Source organism: Mustela erminea, chromosome 19, assembly GCF_009829155.1.
Source record: "Mustela erminea isolate mMusErm1 chromosome 19, mMusErm1.Pri, whole genome shotgun sequence".
Classification (NCBI taxonomy): Eukaryota; Metazoa; Chordata; class Mammalia; order Carnivora; family Mustelidae; genus Mustela; species Mustela erminea.
The window spans coordinates 18,219,406-18,246,019 of NC_045632.1; the positions used below are offsets into that span (position 1 = coordinate 18,219,406).

At 50.3% G+C, this 26,614-nt stretch overlaps 2 protein-coding genes across 4 annotated transcripts; both read left to right on the forward strand.

The window, feature by feature from the left end:
* The first annotated feature begins 10,627 nt into the window (after positions 1–10,627).
* Positions 10,628–17,505, forward strand: PRODH2 (proline dehydrogenase 2). Its single transcript, XM_032323699.1, has 10 exons — positions 10,628–10,902; positions 10,978–11,174; positions 11,264–11,402; positions 11,486–11,572; positions 12,933–13,013; positions 13,088–13,243; positions 13,320–13,486; positions 15,677–15,787; positions 16,199–16,284; positions 17,192–17,505. The coding sequence occupies exons 1-10, from the start codon at positions 10,729–10,731 to the stop codon at positions 17,374–17,376; spliced, it is 1,383 nt and encodes a 460-aa protein (XP_032179590.1). The 5' UTR covers positions 10,628–10,728; the 3' UTR covers positions 17,377–17,505.
* Positions 17,506–17,560: 55 nt separating this feature from the next.
* On the forward strand, positions 17,561–26,565 carry LOC116578955 (inactive serine/threonine-protein kinase TEX14-like). 3 transcript variants are annotated; one of them, XM_032323629.1, is made up of 16 exons: positions 17,561–19,048; positions 19,673–19,927; positions 22,428–22,542; positions 22,920–23,085; positions 23,165–23,319; positions 23,401–23,461; positions 23,538–23,662; positions 23,791–23,883; positions 24,329–24,664; positions 24,743–24,900; positions 24,978–25,171; positions 25,255–25,327; positions 25,411–25,499; positions 25,586–25,759; positions 26,231–26,280; positions 26,371–26,565. In XM_032323629.1, exons 2-16 carry the CDS (start codon positions 19,795–19,797, stop codon positions 26,465–26,467), a joined length of 2,019 nt encoding a protein of 672 aa, XP_032179520.1. In that variant the 5' UTR covers positions 17,561–19,048; positions 19,673–19,794; the 3' UTR covers positions 26,468–26,565. The 3 variants fall into 3 exon arrangements, with proteins under 3 accessions (XP_032179520.1, XP_032179521.1, XP_032179522.1); XM_032323630.1 differs by having other exon boundaries at positions 19,741–19,927; XM_032323631.1 differs by having other exon boundaries at positions 17,561–19,927; positions 25,157–25,327.
* Positions 26,566–26,614: the final 49 nt, after the last annotated feature.

Sequence of the window (26,614 nt, forward strand, 5' to 3'; positions counted from 1 at the left end):
GCCTACTTGTGATCTCTCACTGTCAAATAAATAAATAAAACCTTTAAAAAAAAAAGATTTGCCAAAGCTCATTGAACTGTACACTTATGATGGGGTTTTATGGTATATAAATTATACTTCAGTAAAGGTGATTTGTAAAACAGCCTTAATAATTAAGCATCCCAGCAAGATAATGCTTATTGTTTATATTGAATAGCAGAAAAACTGAGAGATCTGCCGATTTTCATGGAGAACAGAGTATAGCTAAGTATAATCTTCATTTAGGTCTCCACTTCTACTTGATTAGTCATATTATCAAAACTGTAGGTTCAAATGCTCATCAACATATTATTTTTTTCAGTGAAGACTAAAATACTAGCTTTTAGACTACACAAATAGTCTTGAATACACAAATACACAGGTCCAAACAATTCCCTTTTAATTTAAAAGATGATTTGATTCCTAAACGTAGAATTTTTCTTTTTTTTTTTTTTAAATATTTTATTTATTTATTTGACAGACAGATATCACAAGTAGGCAGAGAGGCAGGCAGAGAGAGAGGAGGAAGCAGGCTCCCTGCTGAGCAGAGAGCCCGATGCGGGGCTCGATCCCAGGACCCTGGGATCATGACCTGAGCCGAAGGCAGAGGCTTTAACCCACTGAGCCACCCAGGCGCCCCTAAACGTAGAATTTTTCTAATTGTGTATTTTTCCTTTTCAAAGAGGACACCTGCAGCATTCTGTTTCCACACTGGCTAAGAAAAAAAGGTGAATTTATTGGCTGTTCTAGCTGACAACATCAGGGGAATGCTGGCTTCAAGCATTGCTGGACCCTGTATTGAAACAAAGCCAGGAAGGGTCTATTCTTCTATGTCTCTTGGGTCTGCTTTTCTCTACATTGATTTCATCCTCAGGTAGACTCCTCATTGAAAGATGACCACTTACAGCTCTAGGCTGGCGTTCTACAAACTCAGCAGCCACAGTGCCTCTTTTGCGGATAGTTCTGGGAAGTCCTGGGGCTGTTTTTCCCTCAGCCCAGCTTGGGTTTTAATCCCATCCCTTAACCAATCATTGTGACCAGGGAAGAGAATATGCTGATATTCTTGGATCTTGGTTGATAGGTCCCACTTGAACAGCTTGGGTAAGTCTCCCCAGAGGAACTCCAGGCTGTGGTTGGGTCTCTTCATGCACTTCCTGTTTCCTCTTTGCCATTGTCTGAAACAATGTAGCAAATATCTATTGCTTCCATCTGCCCAGAATCTAGGCCCTCTTAATACATAATACTGTGCATGAGACAAGTTTCTGATTACAGCAAGCTCCTGGATCCAGCTGTGCCTGAAGTTAGAGCTGCTTCTGGACCATAAATTTCCCTTCCCCCCTAGGCCAATCTGAACGGTGGCTTTAGTTAGTTGCGACCATGAATTACCCTTTTCTTAAGTCTGTTTGAATGGGGGACCTTTAGTTAATGGATGCAAAAAATGGATAATCCCACTCAAGCTCAAGTAGAGCTAAAAAAGCATTTATTTTACTTGTTACTAAGGGAAAAATAATAGTTTCATATTTCAAAAATAATAGTTTCAAAGGGAAAACATATTCGTACCACCTTAACCAAATGATCAAAGTTAACTTTACCAAGCATGAGACAAAATGACATCACAAGCCCCCTGGTATGAAATACTGAGGATATGACAGAATGTCAATGATATTCTGGGGTAAAATGCATAATATGAATCTAATAATGAGGGAGAAAGGTAGGAATTGAAGGATATTCGATAAAATAAATGGCCTGTAATCTTCATGTATGTCAAGGTTATGCAACACAAAAGAAGACTGAAAAAAATAGAATGTTGAAGGGTCCCTGAGTGGCTCAGTCAGTTACGCATCTGTCTTTTCTTCAGGTCATGATCTCAGGGTCCTGGGATGGAGCCTCACATGGGCTCCCTGCTCAGTGGAGAGTCTGCTTCTTCCTCTCCTTCTGTGATCTCTGTCACTCTCACTCTCTCTCAAAGAAATAAATAAAAGTATTTTAAAAAGAGAAAAGAAAAAAGAAAGAAAAAGGAATTGTTTCAGATTAAGAGAGACTGAAGAGTCAACTGAGGGTGACACATAATTTCCATAATGGCTATTATGGGACCAACTGACAAAAGTAAATAAGGATTGTAGATTATATTGTATCTAATCTACTCTAATCTAATATCAGGTCATGATCCTAGACTCCTGGGGTGGAGCCCCACATCTGCTCCCTGCTCGGCAGTATGTCTGCTTCTCCCTCTGCCTGCTGCCCCCCATGCTTGCGTTCTCCCTCTCTCTCTCTCTCTCTCTCATTCTATCTCAAATGAATAAATAAAATTTTTTTAAAAAGATACACTTATGATGAGCACTCACTCATGTACAGAATTATTGAATCACTATATTGTACATCTGAAACTAACATAACATTATATGTTAACTATACTGAAATTAAAATAAAAAGCTTAATATAATAATAATGTTGGGGAAAATTTTGTTTTGTTTTGGGGAAATTAAAAAAAACCACTAGAAAATGAACCATAGAATAAACTCAAAGAAAATAGAATATTTTTTCTACTTTTAAGAAAATTAAAATAGTGCTTGCTTTAACAACATATATAATGAAACGAACAATAAGCACACGATAGTATGGTCCCCATGCAAGGATGACACACAAAGTGAGAAGTATTCCATGTTAAATAAGTAAATAAATAAATAAAAATATGTTAATGAGAAAGTAAAATGGAGGTTCTTTCTTGGTTTTTTTATTTTAAAAGGTTTTATTTATTTATTTGAGAGATAGAGTGAGACAGCGAGCGGGCACAAACAGGGGTGGAGGGAGAGGCGGAAACTGGCTCCCTTATTGATCAAGGAGCTGGTTGCGGGCCTTGATTCCAGGTAAAACTCATTTGTGACATTGGAAGTCAGGAGTGGTCATCTTTGGGGCAAAGAGAAATAGGGATTGGAATGTGATACGAGGAGAGCTTCCAGAGGGATAATAATGTTCTTTGACCAGGGTACTAGTTAACTTCCTATTAACTAGGTCGTGTAACTTCCTGCACGTTTATCATACCGAACATTTGTAATATGGGCACATTTCTTCATGTGTGTTTTACACCGTTAAAATTTTACATTATAGGGGCTGGGTGGCTCAGTGTGTTAAAGCCTCTGCTTTCAGCTTGAGTCATGATCCCAGGGTCCTGGGCTAGAGCCCCGCTTTGGGCTCTCTGCCCGGCAGGGAGCGTGCTCCCCAACACCCCGCCTGCCCCTCTGCCCACTCCTGATCTCTGTCTGTCAATTTAAAAAAAAAAAAAGTCTTAAAAAATTTACATTATATCTCAGAAGAGGCATTATAGTTGGAATTGAAATTTTCCTGTATGGGGAACAATCTTCGGTGCCATTCTGAACCACAAAAACGATTGTTTTCACTCAATTCACATTTCACAATTCACATTTCTGAAGTTTCATTTCAGAAAAAAATCAGTATGTTTTAAATTGTACCACACATTTTTATGCATTTGTAGACATGTTATGTTAATAATTTCAGATAATTAATAAACCTTTTAAACACCGTTTAGGTTTCAATTTGTTTAGGGCGCGGACGCAGGGTCTAACGTTCCTGGTTCCTCGCCTATATAAGTCTGTAGCGTCCTCCAATCTCTGCGGCAACTAACAACGTCTGCGATAGTTTCCAAAACTCCCACCAGGGGGCGATAGCGCCCCGTTTGAGAAGAACAAATCAAGCCCAAGATTCTAAAGAGGTAATTTGTATATTGGGATCTGGAGCTCTGCGGAGAGGTCTGTGCTGGAGATAAAAACTTGATGGTAGCGGGACGCCTAGGTGGCTCAGTGGGTTAAAGCCTCTGCCTTCGGCTCAGGTCATGATCCCAGGGTCCTGGAATTGAGCTCCGCATCAGGCTCTCTGCTCATCAGGGAGCCTGCTTCCTCCTCTCTCTCTGCCTGCCTCTCTGCCTCCTTGTGATTTCTGTCAAGTAAATAAAAAATCTTAAAACAAAACAAAAACTTGATGGTAGTAAAGGGAGTGTCCTCCGATGTTAAGCGGTCACCGAGCCCCGATATTAGAGGCTGAGTAGGTGTGCAGGGCATCCAGACGCAGAGGATCACAGGAGTACCAGGAGGAGATTTTCCTAAAATTGAAGCTGGACAATTGTTAAGGCAGGGAGTGATAGGAATTGAGGCTGGCCAGATGGACGAGGATAAACCAAGATCATCTAATAGTGTTTGTACTTTATCCTATGAATGGTCAGAAGCCAATAAATAGTTGAAGTAAGGACAACAGACAAACAACATTCATAGTTTTCTCCATATGCCAATCCCTATTCTAAGTTATTTTTATGTATTTTCTCCTGGAACCATTAGAACCACTTAGGAGTCCAATTATTTTATCACCTAGTGTCCATTCACCCTTTCTCATGCTGACTCTTGGGAAGCAGCAATATCTATCCCCCCACTTCAAGTAGGCTTTGTGCACTGGATGTAGCCCATTCCACATGGGGCTACAGAATAGCCACTAGGATTTGGCCATTCTGATATCTAACTCTTCAGCCCCACTGATGGACTTAGGGGTCATCGGGTGATCCAATCAGAACCGAGAGGATTCTGATCCCACAGAGTCTATGGGATCTTAGACTATAGATCTAAGATACAGATCTATCTACAGTGCCCCTGTTTGTTTTTTAAGTAGGCTCCACACCTAGCCTGGAGCCCGCTTCGGGGCCTGAACTCACAACCCTGAGATCAAGACCTGAGCTGAGATCAAGAGTCAGATGCTCAACCAACTGAGCCCTTCAGGCGCCCCAGAAAGCGGAGAGTTTTAAGGGAAAAGGAACAGCAAGTGCAAAGCCCTGAACAGGAAGAAGTGCGGTGTGTTCAAGGGACAGCAAGGAGTAAAAGAGGGTGGGCTTGGGGGAAATATAAGAGCTAAGTGAGAGGAGTGTAGGGGCCAGACTGTGGGGGCCAGAGTTCTCAGCTGGGATGACCATTTTAATCACCAGGGGAATTGATGACATTCCTAATGCCTGTGAACAATTAAATCAGACTCCGTGGGGTAGAAGCCCAGACTTCAGGAATTTTAAAAGCTCACCAGATGCTGGAAACTACAGGTTAATGGATAAACAAGTTGAGATTTATTGGCACAACAGGATACTACTCAGCTGTCAAAAAGAGCAAACTACTGATAAATGTAACAATTTACATAATCTCAAAGATATCAGGTTAAGGGAAAGAAGCCGGTCTCGAAGATTACATACTGTTTGGCTGCCTATACTTGACATTCTCAACAATACAAAACCGCAGCAATGTTAGAAAAGATCAGGGGTCTTCGGGAGAGGGTGTGGCTGCAAAAGGAAGTGTTTGGGGAGGAGGCAACTGTTCTTATCTTGATTGCAATGGGGGTGTGTGCGTAGAATGAATTGATACATGTGTTAGAATTCATTGAACTGTACACCGAAAGAAAAAGTCATTTTCATAGTATGATCATTCAAAAAATAAAATTAAAATAATCTCCCCAGGTGATCTCAATGTGCAGCCAATGCTGAGACCACGGGTAATGGCCGTGAAGACCATTTGAAGGAGTTTTTCTTTCTCTTCAGAACCATGAGGAGCAAGGGAGGGACATTCCCAAGATGGGAACCCCCAGGAGGATTCACACACTGAGTCTGGTCCGGGGGGGCCACTCTTTAGTCTGAACGTGCCAGAGGGATGAGACCCTCTCTGGTTTGTTTCATGCATTCATTCAATAATTATTCAGCACCTAAGTTGAGTTGCCTGAACCTGGGAGACAAAACAAGACAGAAGCTAAACCACTCCTTCCTCCTACCAGGCAAGGAGAAAGGAGTACTTTAGAGATTGCAAGGGGGAAATCTGGGAAGGGGGTCAGAAGCTGGTATTTCTGGGGTGCCTGGTGGCTCAGTGGGTTAACGCCTCTGCCTTCGGCCCAGGTCATGATCCCAGGGTCCTGGGATCGAGCCCCACATCGGGCTCTCTGCTCAGCAGGGAGCCTGCTTCCCCCTCTCCCTCTGCCTGCCTCTCTGCCTACTTGTGATCTCTCTCTCTGTCAAATAAATTTTTAAAAAATCTTAAAAAAAAAAAAAAGTGAGGAGACAGATGTCCACCCGATCAAGGTCTCTGTGACTGTCACCCTTAGGATTTAGGGTTTCCATGAGGATTTGGGGCTCTCCCATCACCCATCCATGTGTTGCCTGTTTATCTCTACCCTCTTCCACCTCCACTCTGGCCCCACCTCATCCTTGCGCCCCTATCCCTGCGTCAGTCTCCTCCCTGGTTTCTAGACTGAGACCCTCTCTCCTATCTACTCTCCCACTGGGGAGTCAGCAGGATCTTCTTTATTTTTTTTTTTCCCAGGGGGATTGACTTAAAGCCAAAGTGTGAGTTTCTCTTCCATAGCTAGAATCTTCCACAGCTCCCCACTATGCTCAAGGTAAAATCGGCTCTTCACAATGAATATTTAAGGTCCCTCACATCTAGTCCCAAAAGACAGTTTTGTTTCTGGCTTCTCTCCTCTCCCTATTCCTCCCTGAACTCTAGCCCTCTTAATCCCCCAATGGCAGGTCTGGGAAGGCTTTGAAACTAGCCCCTCAGCCTGTCTCCTACTTTCCTGTCAAGGCTGCTCTGGCAGAGTTGTTGAGAAACCTTGGAGGTCCTAATAACATGGTGGCTAAGAGACCAGACTGGGGACTCTGGAGTCAACCTAAATGGTCAGCAGTAGGAGGCTAATCTACTAAATTATGGCCCTCAACCAGAACATGGGATTTACAGTATATATATATATATATATAGGATCAAGGAACACATTAGATAACATCAATGAGTATAATTAGGCAAATATTGCATGTGGGGCATTCTACAAGACACTTGTTCTGGGATTTTTTTGGAAAGTCAATACTGTTTGTTTGTTTTTTTAAGTCATGGAGTGCCTGGCGACTCAGGTGGTTGAGCTGGTTTTGGCTCAGGTCACCATCTCAGGGTCATGAGATCCAGCCCTGGGTTGGGTTCTGTGCTCAGCTCAGCAGGAAGTCCACTTGAGATTCTCCCTCCCGCTTTGCCCACCTCCCACTCACACAGTCTCAAATAAATAAATAAATATTTTAAAAATATCATGGACTATCCCAGGACCCTGGGATTATGACCAGAGCTAAAGGCAGACGCTTAACTCCTGAGCCACCCAGGCACACTGTTCTTAGTCTTTTTTTTTTTTTTTTTTAAGATTTTATTTCTTTATTTGACAGAGAGAGAGAGATCACAAGTAGGCAGAGAAGCAGGCAGAGAGAGAGGAGGGGAAGCAGGCTCCCTGCTGAGCCGAGAACCTGATACGGGGCTTGATCTCAGGACCCTGAGATCATGACCTGAGCCGAAGGCAGAGGTCCAGGCGCCCCATCCCTGTTCTCATTCTTAAGACATGCATGCCAAGATGCCACAAGTTCTATAACTTATTTTCAAATGATATGGGGGCACATGTTCATATTAAGAAATAGGGAAAGAGGAGAGAAAAAGCAAAGATGGCAGGGTTGTTGGATCTAGGTAGAAGGTGTAGTAGGGGTCTGTGGTCATTCTTTAAATTGTGTTTGCAAATTTTTATGCTAAGTGTCAGAGAAAATGGAATCACCAATGATGAGAGTTCATACAAGAGAAAAATCTCCAAGCATTAAAAATGAAACAGATCAGTAAACCATGGAGAAAACTAACAAAGCCCAAGTGGGTTGTTTGAAAAGATGAATGAGATTGATAAAATCCCTAGCTAGACAGATGAAGAAGGAAAAAAAGAACAGAAATGACCAATATCAAGAGTGAAAGAGGGATTATCTCTACAAATTCTGTAATTAGATTTGACAATTTAGATGAAGTGATGATTCCTTGAAAAACACAAGGAATGAAAGCTTGTGAAATAGAACATATGACGAGCCCCGTATTTACTAAGGAAACTGAATTCATTATTTAAAAACTTCCCATAAAATAAATAAATAAAATCTTAAAGAAGAAAAAAGCAAACTTCCCACAAAGACAACTGGCTCAAATGGCTTTACTGGTGGATTCTGTCAAAGATTCAAGACAGAAACAACACAGAACTTTTCAAATTTGAGACAGAGCTGTATGTGCTGAGATGGGAATAACCTTTCAAAATACATGAATGGAAAAAGTCAATGTGCAAAGGAATGAATAGTATTTCCTCTTTACATAATAAATAAAGGAGATATATAGGTGCATATTCTGTCTTTGCAAGGATAGCTCACTGCCTTATAGGGAGGAAATTGAGGAGCTGAAATTCAGGAGTGGGAGGAAGACTAGTTTTTCACTCTGCCCCCTTTTCTATTGTTTTAATTTTTCAATATGAATTGTGCAAGGAACTAAAAAAAAAAAACATAAAGCCTTTTTTTAGCTCAAGCGTTGCTGGATTTATAGTCTGACTCTAGTCAGATGTTCTGTGAATTGGGTACTGATAAAAGATGAGAAAGAGGCTGCATGGCTAAAATCTTGAACCTGGGGTCTAGGGGACAAGGTCATTAACTCGACACTTAGCCACCCACTGGCTGTGTGCTTTCAGGTAGATAGCTCTACCTCTCTGAGCCTCTGCATTCAACACCTGTGAATTAGGGGTTATACAGTGAAGGATTAATTTTGCCCAGCTCCTGGGAGGTAACCTCTTGGAATATCTAGCTTGGTAAGAGTGTTTTTGATTACCTGGAACATGCGGTGTCAGCTTGACCTCTGGAGGAGCTGGACACCAATGTCAGTCATATCAGAGGACAGCTGGGACTATGTGAATGACACGCCAGTAGAAAGCCTGGACACCAGGGCTCACGTGAGGGCCGCTGGCTGCAGTCCTCTGGGTGTGTCGTCATGCACTGGGTCTGGAAGTGTTGAGCGCTGTTTGCTCAGTGGCCCTGGGAGAGAACTAGAAGCTGGTGCCCGGGGTCACCTGGACCCCATGGGCCTCTTCCTTTTGCTTTTTTTTACTCTATATTCTTTCACTGAGGTAAACCATGACAGTGAATAAAACAGCTCTTCTGAGTTCTGGGGGTCCTTCTAGTGAATTACTGAGCCTGAGGTGGTTTTGGGGATCCCCAAACCCAGGAGTGATGAACAGTGTATACCTCACTGGGAGCACAGACACTAGGGAGACTGTGCACACACAGTACTTACCGGTACTTACTGAGATCATTTCTTGGGTCAGGCTATGTGAGCTCGTGAACTCACCAGAACCCCTCATAGCAGCCCCAGGAGACTGATATGATACTATGATTCGTGTTTCCTTTTTCTTTTATTGTGAAATGTACATTCAGGAGTATAAAATGTAGGTGTAGGGCATGAAAAAAGTCACCTGGGTGACTCAGTCGGTTAAGTGTCTGCCTTTGGTTCAGGTCATGATCCCAGGGTCCGGGGATGGAGCCCCCAAGTTGGGGGTGGGGGGGTTCCCTGCTCAGTGGGAGTCTGCCTCTCCCTGTGCCCCTCCCCTCCATATGTGCTCCCCCTCTCTCCCCACCCTCTCTCTCTCAAATAAATAAATCAAATCTTTAAAAAAAAATACTTAGAATGGGAACAACTGTGAGTTATCAGGTTAGGAAAAAAGGACAGGGAAGCTCCCAAGAGCCCCAACCCAGTTACAGCTCCCCCCATCGCCCGAGGTAACCACCTCTCTGACTTTTGAGATAGTCTTTTTGTCTTGTTTGTATGGTTTGGCCACCCACGTGCATATTCCTAACCCTACTGTTCTTTCATTTTCCCTGCTTTCAAGTGTATTGAACGGACTAATGCAGCATGTCCTGTTTGGTGTCTGTCTTCTTTCACTCACCACTGTGCGTGTGAGATTTAACCATGGGGTTGGAGGCATCAGAAGTCTGTTCCTTTTTTTTTTTTTTTTAAAGATTTTATTTATTTATTTGTCAGAGAGTGAGCACAGGCAGACAGAGTGGCAGGCAGATGCAGAGGGAGAAGCAGGCTCCCCGCTGAGCAAGGAGCCTGATGTGGGACTCGATCCCAGGACGCTGGGATCATGACCTGAGCCGAAGGCAGCCGCGTAACCAACTGAGCCACCCAGGCGTCCCAGAAGTCTGTTCCTTTTTCACTGCCATATAGTATCCCTCAATGGATGCCCTTGTAGACCAGGATATATCTCTACTTGTTCTCCGGTTGATGGAAATTTGGGTGGTTTGTGGCCGTTGCAAACCATGCAGCTGTGAACATTCCTCCCTGTACCTGTTTCCCTACGGCCACAACCTGGTTCTCTAAGATGTATGCTCAGCCTGGAACAGCTGGCTTACAGGCTATGTGCATTTTCAAATTGATTCAGTAACATTGCCATCTTTCCCATCCAAAGATGTAGTAATTGCAATAAGCAAGATTGAGTAACTTTCCCAAGATCACAAAACCAAATCGCTTTGAACCCAGAGATCTTTGTTCCAGAACCCCTGCTCTCCCTTAGTACCCATTGGCACACGGTGGGCATATAACAGTCGTGAGATGTTCTGCTGAGGGTTGTTGGGGGCTATTTGGGGGGCTTTCCACTCCTGTCCCCATTATTCTGAACTCTGTCCCCATCAGTTAATCATTAACTGCCCCCCAAAGAGCCTATGATCCTAAAAGATTCGCCTTGCCCTGGCTACTGCCTCGTTAATCAGTCACTGCCCTTGGCTGGGCAAGGGGCACTTGGTAGACCTGCCTCCAAAGCCCCTTTACTTGCTTTAGAAGTGGCTAGGGATTTGTGATGCTTCGGACCTGTCGTGTGCTCTGTTCCCAAGCTGGACCCTCCGCTGGGGGCTGGAAGCCCTTGAATTTTGATGGAGGGGCTTTTCACCTCAAAGGCACAGGAGAACTGACCCGAGCTTTGCTGGTGCTGCGGCTGTGTGCCTGGCCCCCTCTGGTCACACATGGCCTGGCGGTGAGCAGGGACCCTGGGGACTGGCCTCGGGCAACCCCGGGCTGGGCTCTGAGCCATTGCTCTCTGTCACTCCAGCTCCAGGCCTGGTCTCGGCGACTCCTGGGCTCCCGGCTCTCGGGTGCCTTTCTCCGAGCGTCTATCTACGGGCAGTTTGTGGCTGGTGAGACAGCAGACGAGGTGAAGGGCTGTGTCCAACAGCTCCAGGCCCTAGGCCTCCGGCCCCTGCTGGCAGTACCCACTGAAGAGGAGCCAGACTCAGCTGTCAAGACGGGGTGAGTAGGGGCCAGGCCCGGGGAGGCGGGGAGCCTGGCAGGAAGGGGATGGGTGGGCTCCTGAAGCTAATGCCCACTGGCTGCGGCAGTGAGGCCTGGTATGAAGGGAACTTCAGTGCTATGCTTCGGTGTGTGGACCTGTCATGTGGCCTCCTGGAGACCCCTGGCCCGACTGGGAACATCCTCATGCAGCTGAAGGTGACGGCGCTGACCAGCGCTCGGCTCTGTGTAAGGGACGGGCAAGATGGGGGCGGGAGGGTAGGGCTGCCGACCAGCTCCCCCTCACCACTCCACCCACCACCCCATTCCAGAAGGAGCTAACCTCCTGCATCAGAAAACCAGGGGCTTCCTTGGAGCTGAGCCCCGAGAGGCTGGCAGAAGCCATGGACTCTGGGCAGGTAAGGATCTCAGGCTGGGAGAGAATGGATGGTTGGTGGGGAATGTGGGGGGGGGGGGCCGGGAGGGAAGCAGAGTTCTGTTTACATGGATGTAGCAGGCACCTGCTTGCAAGTGGGATGTTCCAACTGTGTAACTACTGCTACTCCCCAGGCTTGGAACAATCGGAAATAAATGTGGCTGTAGCCCTGGGGTGTGGTTGGAATGGATGGAATATGTGGGTCATCTGGGGCTCCTAGGCGAGGGCCTGGGGGCTGGGAGCTCTCAGAGGAGGGAGTGAGACAGTTAGCTCTTTACCAACTAGAAGAAAGTTATCAGTATTTGGTCAATCAACTGGAAGTTATGATTAGGCCAGTGGGGTTTTGGTTTGGTCATTCACTCATTCGTTCATTCGTTTCTTTTTATTTCCATGTACTATTCCAACCCGCCCTCCCGGTCACTGGCATCCCTAATACAAAAACCCGGCTCTCCCTTTCCATCTTTGCTAGCTCATTCTCCTTCCTTGTTAGGTTCTTCTCTACCTGTCTCTTCAATATGGCAGTTCCCCAAGTCTAGGTCCTGGCTCCCGTCTCCTCACTCCTTCCTCCCCTTGATGGGGTCTTCTTACCCACGCTGCAGCCTCAGCTTCCCCACCGGGTACTCATGAGGCCCATGTTTGTCTCCAGTCCCAGCCTTTCCCATAAGCCCCTGGACATGCTCCAGACCCCTCACATCTACCAGATCCCACCCTGGCTTCAGTGTCTCCCCGAACCTGTTCCCCTTCCTGCCCGCATTTCAGAGACAGTCCTCCCAACCCCTGTGTCAGTCCCTACCTCAGACAGAAGTGAAGATTGGGTGGGTTAAATATTTGGTGAGGTACCCCAAATAGCACCAGCACCGAGTAGGACTTCTCTGAGGGTGGCTGTCGTGTATAGGAAGTCTCACCAGTTACTGACTCCCCAGGACCCCCCAAGAATTGTCGCCCCCAGCCAAGGGGGAGACAATTCTCCGAAAAAAAAAAATCTTTTTTTAAAAAAGATTTTATTTATTTATTTGACAGAGATCACGAGTAGACAGAGAGGCAGGCAGAGAGAGAGGAGGAAGCAGGCTCCCTGCTGAGCAGAGAGCCTGATGCGGGGCTCGATCCCAGGACCCTGAGATCATGACCTGAGCTGAAGGCAGAGGCTTTAACCCACTGAGCCACCCAGGCACCCCAATAAATAAAATCTTTTAAAAAGATAGTATCTATGTGATACAGCTTCATTTCCTACATTTAACAATTTCGAAATGTGTCTCCCTTCTGGGTGGTGGGGGAGGGGAGACACGGGCCGCGGAAGGATTCAGTCACCCGAACCATTCTCACCTCCTCTGCTGCTCCCCCAGGATCTCCAGGTCTCCTGCCTCAGTGCAGAGCAGAACCGGCATCTCCAGGCCTCTCTGAGCCGCCTGCACCGGGTGGTCCAGGTAACCCCGGCCGTGGCCCGTCCCCGCGCGTGCTAGGCACCCCAAGGCCTGACCGCGGTCCCTCCCACCTGCAGCATGCCCGGGCCCAGCACGTGAGGCTCCTGGTGGACGCTGAGTACACCTTCCTGAACCCGGCTCTCTCTCTGCTGGTGGATGCCCTGGCCAGGCGCTGGAACAGCCCTGGGGAAGGCGGGCCCTGGGTGTGGAACACTTACCAGGCCTATCTGAAGGTGTGTGGTGCATGGTGGGGGCCCGCGGGCTGGGGTCCCGGGGCCCTGACCCGAAGCTGCCTGGGTGCCCTGCCAGGACACACACGAGCGGCTGAGGCAGGCCGCGGAGGCCGCTGACAGGTCTGGCCTGGCCTTCGGAGTCAAGTTGGTACGAGGGGCATATCTGGACAAGGAGAGACAGGTGGCTCGGCACCAAGGGACAGAAGACCCCACTCAGCCAGACTATGAGGCTACCAGTCGGAGGTAGGACTGGGCCAGACAGGCCTCGGAGATAAATCATAACCTTTCATCCCAGAGCACTGTCCATGAGGCAGCCTCTGTATGTCCCCATATCACTTCCTCTCCCTGGTCCAAGACATCTTCTCTTCCCACCTCTTTGGGCTCCCTGCTCCTTCCTTTGTCCACCACCCCAGTCTGTATCCCATAGGCAGCCAGAGGGCGCCTGCTAATATCTAAGTCAAATCCCGTTCCCTGCTCAGTTGAAAACCCTCCCATTGCTCCCACTGCCCCTCAATAAACCCCAAATCCTTACAGCAGCCCCCAGGCCCCGCATGACCTGGTCTTGTCACCTCAACTTCTCTTCTGCCCACTCTGTTCCTCCACACTGGCCTCCTTGATGATCCCCAGGGCCTTTGCACTTCCTGTTCCCATTGTTTAGAACGTTCTCCCTCCAGACAGCTGCTTGCTTCAATCCCTCACCTCCTTGGGTCTCTACTTTTTGGAACCTCCTTGGGGAGCCTTCGCTGCCCTCCCTGCCCTCCCTATCAAAAATGAGAACTCCCACACCTACCCTCTTCCTGGATTTGCTTTCCCTCCTCAGCGCTTACCAGCATCTGAGATTCTACACACTTTCATATTCAATGGCACATTGTCTCTCCCTTGAGAGTGTGGGCCCAGGAGGGCAGGGGTTTCTGATTTGTTCATTGTTGAGCATCCAGTGTTTAGAATTGTGCCTGCTACGTGACAGGTGCTCAGAACACATCTGTTGAATACATAAACAACCCCAAGTGCCCCCCCCAACACCCATCTCACAGAGGATGGAACCCAGGCGCGAAGAGGTAGAATCACTTACCCAAGGTCACATAGCTAGTAAGTGGCAGGACCAAGTTATGAACTGAGCAGATGGACTCTAGAACCTGCATTCTTACTCACCTCAAATCACCCTGTGCTGGGAGCAAAACATGGGTGAGCTCCTTGGATCCCCATCCCAGGACGCTGGGAAGAAGCAAACTGTCCCTTTACCACATACTTTCTGATCGCCTGATTTAGATCAGGGCCTGGGCTGGACCATGGTCCTGGTCCCATTCCCAACTAAGGTGGTCCCCAGGCCCAGTCTTCGTAGAGCTTAAAAATCTACTTCCATTTCCCACTGGATTCAGGAAAGGTTTGTAGAGCCACAGGGACTGACCCAATCTCACAGGGCAAGGGGCCACGCCATGGCTGGAAGCTAGGCTCACACCTGAGGCCTATGAGGGCTCCTACATACGGTTGTGCCCCACAGGCTTAATCACATCTGATTATTTCTTACTAAGTTATAATAAACATATCATAAAATTCACCATTTCAAAGTGTACCATTCAAGGGATTTTAATATATTCACAAGGTTTTGCAACCATCACCACTAATTCTAGAACACTTCATCACCATGTCCATTAGCAGTCACTCCCCATTTGCTTCCCCTCAGGCCCTGGAAGCTTCTAATCCATTTTGTGTCCCTATGGATTTGCTTCTTCTGGGTATTTCATACCAATGGAGTCATATGTGTGGTCATAACGTATGACCTTTGGTGTCTGGCCTGTTCCACTCAGTGTAACGTTTTCAGGGTTCAACCACATTGTCGCATTAATCAGTACTTCATTCCCTCTTATGTCTAAAATAATATCCCACTGTATGGCTGTACCACACCTTGTCCTTAGGGTGGCACACAGCCAGCAGCAAGCTGGGAAAGCATTCGCCAGTCAGTTTGTCTTTCTGTATCAGAGCCCCTGAGTGTCCTCACCCTTCTTTGGTGCAGGGCACTCCACGAGCCTTTGTGCCCCGTCATTCCTTTGAGCCGGGCCCCACTGACCGTTACGTTACTGTTGCTCATGCTCTGTGGTCAACGCTGCTGTGAATGACCTTAGGTAAACGTCATCTCATAAACGGGATGTCACCCTTTGCTCTGAGACGGCCACCAAGCCAAGGGCTTTATGACACCCCCATCTTACTCCAACCTCAACAGGGCTGTGAGGTGAACGTGAATCGTTACAAGAGAGGAAACAGGCTCAGAGAAGGGCTATCCCCTGCACCTGGTGGAGGGGAAATGGGGGTACCCTATGATCTCTGAGTACTTGCCCTTAAGCACCCCAACTCCCAAGGAGAGGAATCCTGAGTCCCCGGGACCTAACCTTTAACTACCAGGAGCCATAAGCTGAACAGAGCACCTCCCTTCAGTTACAGCCGCTGTCTGGAGCTGATGCTGACCCATGTGTCCCACCGTGGCCCCATGTGCCACCTCATGGTGGCTTCCCACAATGAAGAATCTGTTCGCCAGGCAACCAAGCGGTATGTAGAGGGATGGGAAATGGGTCCCCACAAGGAGGACCCCTCAATTCCTCTCCCTTGCCAGGGATGGGCAGAGGGTGGTGGACATGGAATAGGGGTAGGGACGGTGAGAGACAAGTAGGTTCACAGGGATGCAGGGGAGGCTATTAAAATATTTACCGCCCTGTAGGCCCCAGCTAAACAAGGCATTGCTCCTTTTTTGCTGGGGCACAGGGAGGTCTGTGGGTTCCAGGGAAGGAGCTGGGACTCACCGGGGAGCTTTCATGGGCCTGAGAATAGTGGTTATTTATCACTGAGTTTGGAAGTACTTCAAAATTTTAGTAACTGGAACAGCCATATGAGTGCATAATGGCTGACTGTCAGCTCTGGATCCAGCCACTGTGTGGACTGATGATGTGGCTTTCTCTATAGCATGTGGGAGCTGGGCATTCCTCTGGACGGGCCTGTCTGTTTTGGACAACTTCTAGGGATGTGTGACCACGTCTCCTTGGCACTGGGTATGTGGATGGCCCATTCTCCCCATTCCCCAACACCATGCCCCACCTAGCCCTCGGCCTCATCCCCTCCTAGCCAGATCCCTTCTCCCACTCCCAACCAGAGCCTGCAGCTGGCCCAGCCACCAGATTCTTCCCGATAGATCTGTTGCTCCCATATCTGAAGGCCTTGCTTGCCTGTTCTCTAAGCCTGCTGTCTCTTGCTTTTGCTGGTGTTCGATTATGGTGTCTTGTTTCCTATGTGCTTTGTTATCTTGATTGTGTCTCTCTGGGGTCTGAGACCGGAAGATTTATGTTTTCTTCTGCCAGGTGCTAAGGGGTACAGAACCACTTTACCTTATATTCAGAGCTTGAGGTTTCCAGAAGCATCTCCATTATGAAACTTTGAGCTACAAATATGTGAGGCTAATCCATGGCCTTGATCTCTCAGAGATGGGCTTTTGTTTTCTTTTCTCTACTTATGGTCAAGGCTACTATTCCCTGTGAGCTGGGGAAGGCGGGAGTGTTGATTTCTGGTTAACTCTGACACTGAGGGTGCAGCTTAACTTCAGGAAATGCTCCTTTACAAGTCGCCCTGGCCAGACTCTGGGCCTCAATTTCTGTACCCCCTCAATTCAATGAAGTCATCAAATCTTGCCTTCAGGGTGGAAGTGTTTCCTTGCGCCCTTCCCTTTTTGGGTTCGCATTTTCTCTTAATCCTTGGATTACTAAATTCCTTACTCTTTCGGCAGTATTTTAATAACTTTAGGAACATTTTCTAAATGTTTACTGCAGGATTTTAAGGGTTTTTTTCATTGGGAATTTTGTCCAACTCACCTAGTCTGTCACATTCTCAGAGATGAGAGCCTCTGTTCCAGGTGGGGCCTCTCCCCAAACATGAGTTCATACCCTGCCAACAATCTCCCTGCAGGGCAGGCCGGCTATGCGGTATATAAGTCCATCCCTTATGGTTCCCTGGAGGAGGTGATCCCCTATCTGATCCGGAGGGCCCAGGAGAACCGGAGCGTGCTGCAGGGTGCCCGCAGGGAACAGAAGCTGCTCAGCCAAGAACTTTGGAGGAGAGTGCTGGGTCGGGGCCTGAGGGTACCCCATTAGCATCCCCAGGAGTCATGTGGTTAATAAAGATCCTGAGCTAGGGATGCCTGGGTGGCTCAGTGGGTTACGGCCTCTGTCTTCGGCTCAGGTCATGGTCCCAGGGTCCTGGAATCGAGCCCCGCATAGGGCTCTTTGCTCAGCGGGAAGCCTGCTTCCCCCACTCCCCCTCTGCCTGCCTCTCTGCCTACTTGTGATCTCTGTCTGTCAAATAAGTAAATAAATCTTAAAAAAAAAAAAAAAAAAGAAAGAAAGAAAGAAAGAAAGATCTTGAGCTATTATTGCCCTGCACTGAAGCTGCCTTCTTGGGAAAGGGCTATTCTCGACCTCAGTCAGTCCAAGCTAGCAGCTCGGCAGCTCAAGAGAGACCAGTAGCTGATCACAGAGCATAGCAAGGACATTGATAAAAACTAACATGCCTCCCTCCAACCCTGAGGTGGCCTATCCTGCACTGGGCCTGGGATCAGCTCTACTCAGCCAATCAATGACTTAAGGGAGAACTTTCTTAACTCCAGTGGGTGCCCAGATGATAAGCAGACACTGAGACACTGAAGCCCAGAGGCTGGGAGGGACAGAGGGAAGAGGAAAACCACTTTTTAATTTAATAAGTATTTACTGAGGCTCCTCCTGAGCTATGCTCTGAGGTGAACAATGCTGGGAACACAGCAGTGACAAAGACAGCTGCAAGCCCTGACTCACAGGCCTTGGTCCAGCAGGGGTAGAGAGACCTATCTTCAGTGACAGCCTGGGGAATCAGGGGAGACTCCTGGTGATCAAGAGGGCTTCCCAGAGAATTCATAAGGATAACCAAGGGAATACTGAGAAGAGCATTCAAAGAAAGGCAAGTGAGTGCATAGACAGAAGAGTGTGAAACAGACTGGGGAGTGGGAAGACAGGGATGGAAGGGTAGGCAGGCCAGATGATGCCATCTTTGTTGCCAGGCTTCATGGGCTGGACTGTGTCCCAAGGGCCCTGGGGAGTCAGGAGGGTTTCAAGCAAGGGAGGGACAAAGTCAGGTTTGGCTTTTGTAAAAGTCCCCTAGCTACCTCATAGTGAGTGTACCAGAGCGGGGAGACGGGCTGGGAGTCCAAGGGAAGCTAGAGTAAGGAATCGCCACAGGCCGCTGGAGCATGGTAGGACGATAGAAACGGAGGAGGGGGCTGGTGAGAAGGACAGTCTGGAAGCTGAGTGGATGGGCCATCCGGCTGAGAGGCTGGATGGGAGGGAGACACTGAAGGGCGAGGCCCAGGGCCCTCGCTTGAAGAGGGGGGGCTCTGAGATGGTGCGGGGAGGAAATGCAGTTTTGGGGAGATACAAGTGTGGGACCCAGTGGATGGTACGGTATCAGAGGATTTCCAGGGAGCGGTGTCCAGGACACGTGGGGCCCGTGGTGGTGGTGAGAAGCGTGGAAAGAAGACAGCCAAACAGGGATCAGAAAGGGCCCACCACCTCAAACAAGTCCTGGGGCAGGCGGAAAAAGCGGGTAACATGTACCGCACAGCCGACAGCTCTGGGGTGGATATCGCTTTCTCTTCTTTCGCATCACGTCAGGGCTGTGGGGGCGTCTCTCAGAGGAGGGGGATGCTGCGCAAGCGCAAGCCACCGAAGCGCATGCGCCCCAGGTTCCCGCTCCACCGTGCCTGGGTAACGTGGTAACCACTGCTGGAGCGCAACGGTAGGTACAAAGTGCTGTGGGCTGGAGCCTAGACTCCAGAATCTTCCTAGAGCTTACTGGGCCCTCAGACTAGACCCCGCTGCCAGACCTCGGCCTTCCCTCATACTCCTCCCTCCTTCCCACGCCTGGTGGCCCGCAGAACCTACCCGTTTAAAGACTCTGGCTCCCAGCCCACAGACATAGCCCTCAGGTCCCCTTCCTCAGTCCCCTCCCATAGCCCACAGACCCCACCCCAGCACCTAGAGGCTTCCCTCAACCTCAGTCCGTGTCCGCAACCGTCAGACCCTCTCCCAGCCCGCAGAGCCTGCCTCTGCGCCTTAGCCCTTGCCCTGACCGCCCTTCCTTCCACCCCCTCGTGTATACCCCTTCTCAGGCCAAGCCCTAAGGCCCCTCTTCACCAGACCCTTTTCCTAAACCACTAGTGTCCTTTCCAGAGCTCAGGTCCTGTCCCTGGAGCCCTTACACCCCCTCCCCCAGAGAGAATGCCCAGCCCCCAGACTCCCTTAGACCCCGGACCTGCTGGTCTGGTCGTTAGCTCTCCCTCCGACCACTTTCCCCATTCAAACACCTAACAGCAGAGCAGACTCCTCCTGAGTCTCCTCTCTTTCTCACGCGGCCTTCTAGGACTCCCAGCCGGCTCTGTATTTATTGCCCCCAAGAGGTCCTATGTTTACTTCCTCCTCCCTCATAAGAAACCCCTAGGTGATCCCTGTCCAGGAGCTGAGTGAGGAGGCCGGAGCCCACAGATGCCCTCCCTGCGCTCTCGCTTCCCCATGGAGCTGGGCTCTGTTAGGGATCCAGAAGCGCAGCTGGGACGACTGCATCGCTTGGCCCTGGCTGGGGGCCCAGGATGGGGCCTCACTCGGCTCCTGCGGAGAGGTGAGGGTTCTGGGGTGCAGCTCAAGAGGCTGTGTGGAAGGCGGGCCTTCAGTGGGCCAGTCACCAGCTGTGTACCAGGCACCTACTGCGCGCCAGCCTCTGATGTCCATGATGGGTATTTAGGGACAACCTTCTGGGTCATTGTGAATGAAATCTATCATGAGAATTTAAGAAAGTGGTGAGGATGAAGGAGATACACCAAAAAGGGTGGTTTTATGAGAGCCAGTCATGCAACCCCCCACCCCCCACCCCAGGGTGAAATAGCCACTGCAAAGGCCTTGAAGTCAAAACAAATTGTTAAGTAGTAGCGGAGGGGAGGGGACTCAGGGAGAGGGTGGAAGCTAAGAGGCACCAGCCACAGACAGGAAAGGGCCTCTGAAGTAGTGGGTGAATTCTATTATATTTTGTTCTTTGTGTGATGAGAAGCCATTGGAGTTGTAGGGAGGAAATGAACATCTAATTTACAATTGATTTTTGTAAATCGATTGTGTTTCTGGCCACTTTCTGAACTTAATAGTTGAAATTTTTTACTCTTTTACAGTTTTTGTTACCCACAGATGGTTGACATCTTAGCTCTTTAAACTCTAATTCTTTTTTTTTTTTTTTTTTTTTACCCCATGTAAGTTGTTGGCCGGAACCCCCAAACTTTATTGTCAATAGATATCTCTTTCCTTGTTTTTTATATTAAAGAGAATTAATCTGTATTTCTGCATTAAGTATTGTGGGTGCTCTGGGGTTTTGGTATATAATTTTTATAAAGTGAGAATGTTCCCATTTATTCTTAGTTTTTTGAGGTATTTGCCACCCCTCAGTCATAAGTATTGAATTTTATTTTTATTTAGTTTAGTGACTCATCATTTACATATATCACCCAGTGCTCATCATAACAAGTGCGCTCCTTAATAACCGTCACCTATTTAGCTCATCTCCCCCCCTCCCCAACTTCCCTCCATCAACCCTCAGTTTGTTCTCTGTCATTAAGAGTCTCTTATGGAAATTTTGAATTTTATCAGTTGCTTTTTCTGTATCTACTGAGTCAAGTGTGATTTTTTTGTTAATTCATGAATGTGTTTTCTATATTGATTGATTTTCTTATGTTGAATCATCTTTGATTTCTGGGAATAAATCAATTAGATAATCCCTTTTACTTTATTCGGGGGTTAGCATATATGATCATAAATGGAATTGAAATACAATTTTATTTTTGGTTCTGGAAACTTATGTGGTTTTGGAATTAAGGTCATTCTAGCTTCATAAAAAGAGCCTTGCTCTCCCTCTCTCTCGCTCTCTTTTTTGGAACAACTTGTATAAGATTATACATGAAATGATTACCGTTGTAATGATTATCTATATCATGCAGTGATTTGTGTTTTAAGAAGACCCTTCTGTAGGCAATACACATGCAGAAAATCAGTTAGAATGCCTTTGTAAAAGACAGTGGGCTACTGGCTAAAATAGAAGGCAGTAAATGTGACATTCAGATGTTCTTAAAGGACCACCTTTAGAGGAATTTTGTGACAGTAAATAAGCTGGCTTAAGCCAAGTGCTTGATTGATTTTAGCCATATCTGCCTAGGACATAGGGAGTATGCATTTGCCCTCAGTAGGGAGAGGGTCAAGGGCCTCAAGGAAGAAGAGTTCAGGATAATGGGTGTGGAGAGGAGGGGTGAGAAGGAGGCTCTGAGCAGGATGGTGGGGGGAGGGGGTTGGCATAAGTGCAGTGCAGAGGAGGTTGTTTCTTGGATCCAGCTCTTAGAAGCAGAACTCAAAAATAAACTTGAGAGATTTCCTAAGAAAATCCAAGAGTTTGCTTTTCTTTTTCTTTTTCTTTTTTTTTTTTTTTTTTAAGATTTTATTTATTTATTTATCTGATAGAGACAGAGCGAGAGAGGGAACACTAGCAGGGGGAGTGGGAGAGGGAGAAGCAGGCTTCCCACTGAGCAAGGAGCCTGAGGTGGGGCTTAATCCCAGAAGCCTGGGATCATGACCTGAGCTGAAGGCAGACGCCTAATGACTGAGCCACCCAGGCACCCCAAGAGTTTGCTGTTCTTGAAGAATTGGATGCTGGCCACATGGGACCCGTGTACATACACTGCAGTAGAGCTGGGTGGAGGCTGCCTTCCCTAGACGGTGCACGAGGCTCCTGTCAGCCGAGGTTCTGAGAAGTCCACGTCCCCCTCGCCCCTGGGGAACTTTGTGTGATTTTTGACACTTCTGGGGTGGCAGATGAGTGTCAGCATAGCAGGTGGTTTTCATCCCTTGTTGCGACTCTGTGGGCTCCTTAACGGTGAGCACCTTGTTGAGACAGATCCTGAGTAGAGTCCCCTGTAATTGGAGGGTGGGGCTTCCAGGGTATACAGAGAGAACCTGGAGTCAAGGCTCACCCAGTCAAGGAGGGACTGCAGGGGCTGGGAATTGGCAGAGGTGTTGCATAGCGGCCCCCAGGACCTCTGCCTCTAGAGTAAAGGGCAGGGACAGTCCTAAGCCTTGTTGCCCCTCAGTTGTCCAGGTGGATGGTGAGAACTCCGCTGGGCAGACGGGGCTCTTCCTCTCGGCGCTGCTGGGCCACAGCTCTGCTGTGCAGCTCTTGCTGACCTTTGGCGCCAACCCCAACCAGTGAGTGGACCGATGGCGGTGCCCCCACCGCTCCCCGGGGTCTGAGCCCCAGAGAGCCTGAGAGCCAGGCTTTCCTCCCCAGACACCCACTCCCTCATGACACCCTTCCATCCTGATGACCCTTCTGGCCCCAGTAATCTCCCCCTTGTTCTCTGGATTAACCCCCTCTTGTCCAGCAGGGACTACTCCCATTCTCCTGCTACCTGCCATGCTCACAGTAAAGACCTCACCCTGTCCCCAAGTGACCCTACTGTCCTGATGTCCACCTCCCATGTTCACCGCAACTCCTCTCATCCCTCAGTGCTCCCATCCTGCCACCTCTTGTCTCTTTTCTGCCTCTTTCCTAATGCATTTCTGTCCTTGTTGTTCCACTGCAGCCGCTGCCTCGATGGCAGCACACCTGTGCACGCAGGCGCCTTCTCGGGCCGCAGCCTGGTGATGCTGCACCTGCTGCAGGCAGGGGGTGACCTGCGTCTGCATGACCAGCAGGGTCGCACACCTTGGGACTGGGCTGAGCAGGGTGGTGCCAAGCAGAGCTGGGAGGTGAGCAGTGGCCCAGGTGGGGTGGGGGCATATAGAGCTGGTACCCCCATCTGCTTCACTGCACACGTTCCCCGTCCAGGTGCTGGAGCTCTTAGAGCTGTGCCGAGCCCACATGTCGGCACTAGTGCATGACGGTGAGTTGGTGGTCAGTGCATCCCTGGGCCAGTTGCAGGCCGGCTGTAGACACAGCCTGTGTGGCTCCCTGTCCTTGCCGCGGCGGGAGTGTGCAGACAGGTAACTACCCATATCCTAAAGCCCACTCACCCACTGCCCCCAGCTGCCCTATACTTAACCCTGGACTTTCCTTTGCCCCAGGGCACCGAGACGAGAGCGCATCAGAAGACCCCCCCGAATTCCAGCCTTGGGGTTTGGCCAGGTAAGCGGGAGAGGTTGGGGGAGCAGGGAACATCCCTGTCTGCTTTGTGCATCATAATCCCACTCCCCATCCCCAGCTGAGCTGCCTGAGGCCACTGGGGCTGGTGACAGGCATACCCCTTGCGGACCCCAAGGAGCTGCTGCCAGCCCAAGGCGAGCCCGACCGCACCTACGAGAGCAGCTCCCACACCCTCATGGCCAAGTGAGAGCCCCTCCCACACCCCCTGCCTGGCTGTCAGCAGAGTCTGGGAGGTGTCTAGCTCTGCTCCTTCCCTCGTGGGAAGACCCCCATTTCAGATCTGTGCTCTTTCCCCCTCCGGCATTGTCTAGCCTCCTGTGGAGGGGCCACTCCGTGACAGCTCGGAAGCTGAAGGCACCTGAAGCTCAGCCGGATGTGCTGTTGGCTGACCTTCAGCACTGCAGGTACACCACCCCCAGCCTTGCTCTGAGGATGGCCCAGTCCCCCAGACCCATCTCCAGTCTGCCCTCCGGACTCAGGTGTCTCATAAACAGGAGGCCAGGAGTGTGGCAGTGAGCCACAGTTACGGTTCTTCACTTCTGGGCCCGCACCTGGTATGGAGCCCTCCTACTGGAGTGACCACCCCCCACGTTCCTGCTGTAAAGTGGGTCCCAGGGCTGTGTGCTGTGTATTCTAGGTCACAGAGAAGTGACTGGGTGTAGGCAGAGGTACCCCAGATGGGATATGAACTGGGTGCTGGTCCTGCAAGGCAGGTCTCAGTTTCTCCTCTGTCCGGTGGCTGATGTAGATCAGATGGTCAACCCCTGGCATGTGCTGATGTGCCGAGGAGCAGCCCCCACCACGCAGGTCAGGGCCTCCTTGTGAGTGGCCTGCTCTCCTCCTGCCCAGCACCCTGCACCACCCTAACCTGTTGCTGCTGATGGCACTGAGCCCCTCGGCCGACCTGTCGGGGTTGTGCCTCCTCTTCGAACCGGTGTGGCTGGGCTCCCTGCACGTGGTGCTGCACCCCCGTGGGCCGAGTCCAGGAGGACCCCGTGCTGTGCCGGGGCTGCTGCCTGGCCACCTGCTGCTGCAGGTGCTGGAGGCGCTGCTGTTCCTGCAGGCCCGCTGGCACGCCCACGGTGGCCTTAGCTCTCACGCCGTGCAGCTGGTCCGGCCAGGCCTGGCCAAAGTGAGCAGCCTGGAGCACGGGCGGCCCCTGCACCAACACTGGCTGCAGCCCAGGTGAGCGCCCACTTCCCCCGCCTGCCCCATATCTCTGTCCCGTGGCCACTGGCTCACCAGGCCCCTCGGCCTCCACAGGCCACAGCAGGGCTACTCCTGGGGAGGCTCAGGTCCAGGGCTGCCCCCACCTCCTGAACTGTACCCATGGCTGCCACTTGAGCTCATCTGCGGTGACACGCCTGCTGCCACCTCAGATCTCTACAGCTTCTGCATCCTGGCCCAGGAGGTGTTCACTGGTCAGTGATTGATCCTACACCCCAGCCCTGCTGAGGTCGTCCTCTGGGTCGGGTCCCCCAATCATGCTTCCTCACAGGACAGCTGCCCTGGGCTGGGAGGAAGGGGCCTGAGGTGAAGGCTAAATTGGAGGCAGGTGAGAGCCCGGCCCTGGATCCCCTGGTGCCGGCCCCCTACCAGGCCCTGGTTCAGGCTGGGCTGGGCCTGGGGCCAGCCGACCGCTGGGGCAGCCTGCAGAACACTCGCTACCTGCTGCAGGAGGCCATGGCCCAGGTACGGGATATGCTGGCCGGCCGGGAAGTGACTGTGGAACAGTAGGCCGGACCCACATCACACACTCAGCCGCCTTTCCCCAGGACTCGGCTCCTGAGGTGAGCTCCCGGATGCACTGGACCTCACGGTGCTCTGCATCTCAGGATTTCCTACCAGGTTAGAGGACACGGAGTGGGTGGTGGCTGGTGCTGAGCTCAGCTCTGCTCCCCCCATTCCAACCAACTGGTCTGTCCCCCCAGACACACTGTACTGTGAGGTGGCTCCCCGAACCAAGATTCCACCCAGGCCTGTACCCCCTGTGATGTCCCTAGGCCTCTCCCCATGCCAGGTAGGAGCCAGGGCAGGGATGTGGAGGACCAGGGGAGCTATGGGACACTGGGCAACCCATGACAGCTCCTGCTATTGTCTCCACAGGCGCTGAAGACTCCTGAGGTCACAGGCCACAGCAGAGTCCAGAGGGCCTCAGCCTGGGACTCAGACAGCAGCTTGACTCTAGGCAGCAGCCCGAGTCCCGGCTCCAGCCTCTACCCAGGCTCCAGCCCTGCAGCCCCGGTCAGCCTGCACCACTGCCTGGAGCCCAGCTCGACAGTATGGATCCCCACAGGGCCCTGTGCAACCACTCAGTTTGTTAAACCATGAGCCCTCACCCCAGTTGTCACCAGCCCATTTCCTCAGCTGCCTCGCCTTTGACCAGGGACCCCTCAACTGTCCTCTCACTGACCTGTGCCCCCTGACCAACCCGACTTCCCCCAGGGCCCTGCCCTACACTCCCAGCCTGCAGGACAGCCTCCCTGCTGGGGACCAGGGTTCTGTGGAGCAGTTTGAGAGGAACTCAGCCAAGATGCCAGCCCTGCTGGACCTTCCCGCCTTAAAGCCCACCCCCTGCCTGCTGACCCACAGAGAGGCCTCCCACCCCCTTGGAGGCTGCTGGCAGGGGAAGGCCCTGAGGGTGGGTGAGACAGAGGAACCGGAGCCTATCCACTTGCCCTCCTCCCCCTTCCAGGCCCATCCAGAGCTCCAGGGCTCCTGGGTGGCAGCTCCAGCCTTTTTCCTCTGCAGGAGCCCAGTACCGAGCTGATCAGAGGATGTCTCTTCTCCAGCCTGCAGAAGTAAGAAATGGGCCTTGCTGGGGGCCACCTGGGGCCCCTTCCTCATCCCTGTGGTGACCCTGGCTCCACCCCCATCCCACTACTCCCCAGGATGGACCTGCTGGAGGAGATCATAGCGGAGCTGCGGGGTGGATGCCCACTCGGAGACAAGCCCAGCTTTGACCCTGCTCCTGAAATCGATTCTTAGAGTGCCTGTGACTGCCTTTCTGCAGACACCGCCCCTCAGAGCCTCCCAGGACGGACTTCCCATGCAGCACTTGCTGAAATGATAACGTGATAAAGCAATCCATCTGTCTCTGCCTCTTTGTTCCCTGAATCTGGCCCCAGCATGACA

What these genes read in the sequence shown, in the direction of transcription:
- PRODH2 (XM_032323699.1), top strand. Translation starts at nt 10,729, where the DNA reads ATGCTTCGGACCTGTCGTGTGCTCTGTTCCCAAGCTGGACCCTCCGCT. An exon ending in TGGTCACACATGGCCTGGCG is followed by an intron (nt 10,903 to 10,977) that starts GTGAGCAGGGAC and finishes CTGTCACTCCAG; the next exon opens with CTCCAGGCCTGGTCTCGGCG. An exon ending in GTTCGCCAGGCAACCAAGCG is followed by an intron (nt 15,788 to 16,198) that starts GTATGTAGAGGG and finishes CTTTCTCTATAG; the next exon opens with CATGTGGGAGCTGGGCATTC.
- LOC116578955 (XM_032323629.1), top strand. Translation starts at nt 19,795, where the DNA reads ATGCCCTCCCTGCGCTCTCGCTTCCCCATGGAGCTGGGCTCTGTTAGG. An exon ending in CAACACTGGCTGCAGCCCAG is followed by an intron (nt 24,665 to 24,742) that starts GTGAGCGCCCAC and finishes CGGCCTCCACAG; the next exon opens with GCCACAGCAGGGCTACTCCT. An exon ending in CTCTTCTCCAGCCTGCAGAA is followed by an intron (nt 26,281 to 26,370) that starts GTAAGAAATGGG and finishes ACTACTCCCCAG; the next exon opens with GATGGACCTGCTGGAGGAGA.